This window comes from Vipera berus, assembly GCF_964194415.1.
Source record: "Vipera berus genome assembly, chromosome: 3".
Lineage (NCBI taxonomy): Eukaryota > Metazoa > Chordata > Lepidosauria > Squamata > Viperidae > Vipera > Vipera berus.
The window spans coordinates 58017134-58023659 of record NC_138204.1 but is presented as its reverse complement, the minus strand read 5'-3'; the positions used below and the strand labels follow the sequence as shown (position 1 = coordinate 58023659).

Sequence of the window (6526 nt, the reverse complement as noted above, 5' to 3'; positions counted from 1 at the left end):
TTTCCCTTGTATGCCCTAGTTAGTTCCAATTTTGATTCCCCTATCCTTTTCCTGAAATCAACCAAGCTCCCCTTTCCTTAAACTAAAAGGTTTATTCTTTCCCCCCACCCTACTCCAAAGTTTCTCGCCCCCCCCTCTCCCCCCCCCTCAAGTTTGCAGCTGTCTCGATGTATCCGAACGTCCGCTTGCAATTACAAAGAAAGGAGCTGGTTTGGATGTGGGGAGTTGGGGGGGGGGGGAAGCTGGGAAGGGACAACGGGCAGTAAGCATTTGAAAATCTATGGAGCAGAATTCCTGTGTGGAAGGCAAGGCTCTCTCCCTCCCTCCCTCCCCCTCCCTCTGCCCTCATTGATTTGAGGCGGGGAGGAGGGAGGCGGGGGGGGGGAGGCGCTGCCTGGGTGGTCTCCTCTCTCTCCACTTTGGTGAGCTGTTGCTTAGCAGCTAATAATAGGAGATGTTTGCGGAGTAATTTGCCTCTTCCTCGGCCAATGGGAACTGGAGCACTTTCCCATCAAACCAAACCTTCCTTTCGCCCCCCCCCCTTTCCTCTTTTCAGGATCTCGAAGGAGGCTGTTTGTTCCAAATGTTGGTGGGACGGGTTCCGAGGCGCACTGCACAGCCGGGCACCCGAGCGCTTCTCCTCTCGCCCTCGGAGGCTGCGTGAGTGCTTGCTCGCTCCCCGTCTCCCACCGCGCCTCGAAGGGCCACGCTGGGCGGCGCCCAGGGCGCCTGGGGGGCGCCTGGATGGCCCCGGATTCGCCCCCATAATGTTGGCAGGGGATCCCCGCCGAAGCCATTCTGAAGCCTCGGAGCCCGCACTTTGCTCGCGTGGATTAACCGCTCTCGGGAAGCCGCCGGAGCTCCCCGGCTTCCCGGCAGCACCGTCCTCGTTCGACCCCGCACCATGGCTTCGGGTCAGCCGGTCCCCGGGAGCGGGGGCTTCTTTGGAGAGCTCCCGTCCCCTTACGCAGCTGCGGCCAACTCCGATCTCCTTCGGAGACCCAGCTACTGCCACGCAGCCTTTGCCCTCAAGCAGATCTCCAAGGTAAGGAAGCGGGACGGCGGCGCTTTCCCACGGATGGGGAAGGGAAGAGTGGGCAAAACGTGGGGGGATTCCTCCTCTCCAGGAGCCGTTACAAAGGGGTGAAGGCGAAAGCAGCTCGCGCGGGCGCGGGGATTGCGCGGTGGTGGATCCTCCAAGAGTCCCTTAGGCTTCTTTGGGGTGGGAGATGAAAGGAGGAGGCCGGCTCTCGCATGCGTGCTCCAGAGACAGTCTGCTCTGGGGTCCCAGAAGCTTGTTTATTGAAAAGAGGGGGAGACGAGGCAGAGCCGTCCTGGGGGACTGTTCCTAATGGGGAGTCAGGAAAGGCCCACTCCCGAAAAGATTCCTGAGAAGATGCGAAGGGGTTAGGAACAGGAGGACCCAGGCTCGCTGGAGTGTGAGTAGGAGGATGGATTTCCCCTAGTCATGTGGAAAGAGAAGTCCTGTCCTGGTCAGGGCTTTGGAAGAAACACTGGAGAGGATCAAAGGATCCCATGGAGAGAAGGGTGGAAGAGGATGAGGGACTGAGATAAGACAAAAAAGATAGAGCTGACAAATGGGGAGAAAAAGCTTACACCTCTTCTTCTCCCCTCTTTCCCTTGAGAGTATCTGGGAGTTAAGTTGACCAGATCCTTGACCTTCTAGCTGCAGTGAGGCTACAGACACCAAACAAGAAGCTTCAGTTAAGAGCTGTGTTCAGGAAAAAGAGGAGGTGAGAATCCTTCTCTAAGTCATCATCTGGGTGGGACAATCCCACCAAGTCTTAAGTGTAAACTTTGCAGTGACTTCTCATTTTTTGCATAGTAGCTGCCCAAAATATAAGTGTGAATGGGCCCATCTTTAGAAGCACCAGTCATTAGTGCAGCAGGCTTAAAGCCATCATTTTCAGCCAACACAACCCTAAAATACAGTGTGTGAAGATTATGGGGTACAGTCCAATGCATCTGGAACTGCACAAGGAAGGCAAAAGGAGGGTGAACAAATTCGTATCTTCAAACTAGGAGGGAGGAATCAGCAAGGAGATGAATAAGTTACTAGCAAATAGATTCAATTGAGCCCATAACAGATGACTGACTACATGTTAACACCTATGGCCCCAAATCTGTGAGTAGGATTTCACAGGAATGCTTTATTTAAAGATAGTAAATCTTCCTTAACCCCAGTGCTAGCTAATCCTCAAACAGGATGTTCCATGTAAGGAAAGCATTTTGGCTAACTTTCAGTTTTTCTCCCCAGGGTAAGGCTGTTGGCCAGAAAGCCCCACTGTGGCTGCGAGCCCAGTTCCAGGCTCTGTTGTTTACATTGGGCTGCTGGATCCAGCGTCATTGTGGCAAAGTGCTTTTTGTGGGGCTGCTGGTCTTTGGGGCATTGGCAGTAGGGCTGCGAGTAGCCTCCATCGAGACTGACATTGAACAGCTCTGGGTAGAAGGTAAGTTTCTTCCTGGTTGATGTGAATGCTAGGAGGACTACGTGTAGCGTGGAGTGTGTTAGGAGTGAGATAGAAGTTGTCTAACACATTGGAAGGAAATTTAGTTTTGGTACCAGCAATTAAATGCCTTTGCAAAGTAGATGTTGGCAGACTCCAAAATTCCATGCGGGATGGAAGCATGGAGCTTCTCACTTTGCACGCCTTCTTTTAAGTGACTGATACCAAGCAACAAGTCTATATTTAATCCCTTGGATATTAATTTTTTTCTTCCATTTTGAGGGATTTTATCTCTTGTCTTCAAGATATGCAGTGAATGTAACAGAAAGAAGTGTAGAGTGTGACCATAAAGTATGTTCTACAATCTCCAGAACCACTGGGCAAAATAAATCTTTTTATTTAAAAGAATAGTTATATGGGGAATATATACACGTATAGGCAACTTCTGTGCAAATCTCATGAGCGCAAAAATGAAAAATAATTGTGACCTGGTATATGTGTAAGCTAGTAAAAACATTGCATCAATATTTTTCTATGAAACAATAATTTTAGGACATTTCTTTGAATTACGTACTGCAAGAAGAGACTGGGCAGTCACTTGTCTGAAATGGTATAGGTTCTCCTGCTTGAGCAGGGGGCTGGACTAGAAGACCTCCAAGGTCCCTTCCAAATTCCTATTCTATTCTATTCTATTCTATTCTATTCTATTCTATTCTATTCTATTCTATTCTATTCTATTCTATTCTATATGGCAGATGTTGTAAAAGTATGGAGTACAGACTTTCCATGTTTTACGGTAGTTCTCATGGAATTATAGGCAACCACAAAGTAAAAAAATAAAGATGGGTTTTACTTCAGTTTTGTTTGTCACTTAAGACTGCTCCACAGATTGTATGGCTAAAAGGTATCCAGAAGGTATCTGTTTTGAGGGTTTCACTAATGAGATGCAACATTTTAGGGAGAGTTTTTGAAATTTTGGGAAACCATAGATTTTGATGTTTACTTATTTAGTTGTTTACTTATTTATTACACTTTGCTTTCTCTTTGAGAAACTTCCAGGTTGCTAGTCTGGCATATGAAGAATTATGCAGAGGCACACCTATATAGTTTAAGCAAAAGAGTTTTAGTCATTCTGCAGGCCATTTTCTGATAAGAATGAAATCATGGTTAATCTCTAGACTGACCTTTAATCTCTGGTTTGTTCAGTCACATTTAAATTAATCTATTAAGAAATTATTTAAAGCAACAAGTTTAAGGAAGCATATCTCACCCACATGCCAAAAATTTAATGACCTTTTTTAAAGAGACAGTTTGACTCCTGTGCCAGACTTGTTCGTAGGAGTGTATGTGTATAAACCTTTTATTGCTACTCTGCACATGTGTGCTTATGCATGTTGTCTCATTTTAAGTGTGTGCAATCCAGATTTCTATCAGTGAAAATGCATTCCTCCACAAATACAAGTATAATTAAATTGATATTCTTCCCTCAGCTATGGTTTTTCTTGCCACCACTTCCTGATTGGTTCATTACATTATTGATATTCGAACACTGAATTATCTTTCTGAAGGTGATACTGAAGGAGTGAATAATTACAATCTGCAACCAAGCTGTCAGTTGTACTTTAGTTTGGATCCCACTCTCTGGCAACTGAGAATGAATTCAGGTTAAATGCAGCCAGCTCAAAATAATGGTATCATCTAGGAATGCATCTTAATTTGATAAAAAAACCCCGATGCTTTTAGGAAATCCAGCATGCTAACTTTTTAAAAACTATTGCTTTCTCACCCCATTCTTTCCCTTCCATCCAGTCCCTTGCAATCTTCTCCCTTCCAACTCCAGGTTGTGCTGAGTTTTCACACCCTGGGACTTATTTATTTATTTATACTTTTTTTTTTTTGCAAACAGCCTGGGAGCTTTCCAAGAGCAGATGTTTCTCTGTGATGACTGTCAGCGATCTTTGGCGTTCCACACCTCCTCCCCCTGCACAACCCAAACTCCCTGTGTGGTCCTAAACTACTCTTGGATTTTGTTCAACAATAAAGGCAACTTTACTCTTCCACCCTCCCACTCCCTTTTAAATAAAACCACACTCACAGGAATGCCAGTAAAGTTTACCCACCTGTTTCACACTCTGAAAGGGGATTGGGGAAAAAAAAAGAAAATACCTCAGCCTTAGCCTTTTTCCCTCCCCTACTTCTTGCCTCTGTGTGATAGAGTCTCACGGCAAAAAGGAGACCCATCAAAAATCTGCAGCTGTTTAAACATTTAAAGGTGGGAAATTCCCTTTTTTGTAATCAACACATCTTAGTCCAAATCAAGAGCCTCCCCCTGAGAACCTACAGAACTGGGTTTGTTCTTAGTTATTGTTTGGACACTGACAGTTTGATCAGTCTTTAGCGCAGGATTCTCCTTTGTTGCCTCTTCCAGTGTTGAGTTGCCGCTTGCAGGATCTAGGGCTCAGCTTTGACTGCTGCATTGAAGAGAACCTATCCACAGTCTTAAAAGAAATTCTCACCGATCCCATTTTTAATGTACACTATACTTCTCAACACCACAAGTTGTTTATTATCTGGTTGTGCTTGTACTTCAGTGAAATGCAATGTTGTCAGTTGACTAGAATTTGCCAGGCACAATATATTTGAGATAGATTGTTATGGATAGCTATGTGCTGGGAAATTTGGATACACAAAATTGGCATACATGGAAGTAAGGGAAGATTGCACCTATATGTCTCCTTTCTTGCTTTCCTCCATCTTCTATTCTATAAATGTGGTTATAAATCCTTGGCTAGTTAAAACACAGCTTCTTTCTTGGAAATAAGTACTGATGTGAAAGTGCTTTTTGAATGCTTCTGCATTCTTCTCTGTAGTTATTGTGGGTCTCTTAAATATAAGTTGGTTATTAAGTTATTGATTTCTAAATCTATGTTACCAATCCACTGCCTCCAAACTGATTACTTATAGTGGTGTGCACAGAATACAAAGCAGGCAAATCTATTTGGATTCATGACTGAATTTGACATGTGCTACATCCTTAGTCATCTTTGATTGTTTTGATTTGAGAAAAACCCTAAATAGATACATCTTGGATAATGAGAGGAAAACGTTTTCTGCATTTCAGAAATTGACAAGGCTGAAACCATAAATAGATAGACCAGAGTTGAAAGTGGGTGTGTCCCCCCCTCTCTTTGCCCATTCCCTTGTCTTATCCGCCTCTTTTTTCCTCATATAGAGGTATTTCTTGTGGGAAGAAGAAATAATTCATGCCAGATAACAGAACTACTGGCTTCATGGGAATCCTGTTTTCTGTTCTGTATTTTGAATTCCTTCCCCCCCCCCGTCTTTTTCTCTTCCCTAAACTTTCCGATTTAAATCTGGGCTCATCCACAGGTTGAAAGTGGAATGTGGATCGCAGGACACAGATTGTTAGCCCTGATCTAGGGAGAGACTTCTTCTATCCTAAAAAGGTAAAGGTAAAGGTTCCCCCGCACATGTGTGTGCTAGTCGTTTCCGACTCTAGGGGCCGGTGCTCATCTCCGTTTCATAGCCGAAGAGCCAGCGCTTGTCCGAGGACATCTCCGTGGTCATGTGGCCGGCATGACTAGACGCCAAAGGTGCACGGAACGCTGTTACCTTCCCACCGGAGTGGTCCCTATTTTTCTACTTGCATTTTTACGTGCTTTCGAACTGCTAGGTGGGCAGAAGCTGGGACGAGTAACAGGCGCTCACTCTGCTACGCGGCACTCGGGATTCGACCCGCCAAACTGCCGACCTTCCGATCGACAAGCTCAGCGTCCTAACCCACTGAGCCACCGCGTCCCTTCTTCTTCTATCCTACTGTAGTATAATTCTTTCTGTCAGTTCATATCAGTGGCAACTTCTCAGAATTTATTTTATCAGTATGGATATTACAATGGATATGGGAAACGTCCTTCAAACAGAACATTGATTCTTAAAGCAGAAAATTATCGGTTTATAGTGTCTATGAAAATGATAGCAGAGACTATGCAAAATAAAGAACTTGGAAAATAGGTATTGTAGAAATCAACATCACACCT

General features: G+C 44.8%; 1 protein-coding gene across 1 annotated transcript in view; it reads left to right on the top strand.

The window, feature by feature from the left end:
- Positions 1-904: 904 nt before the first annotated feature.
- PTCH2 (patched 2) overlaps positions 905-6526 on the top strand; it is a gene marked incomplete at both ends in the record, with an annotated part of 59723 nt that continues 54101 nt past the window's right edge. Inside the window, 2 exons of the mRNA XM_081324559.1 lie at positions 905-1045; positions 2279-2471. Coding sequence (XP_081180685.1) covers positions 905-1045; positions 2279-2471 — 334 coding nt within the window. The remainder of the gene's footprint in view (positions 1046-2278; positions 2472-6526) is intronic.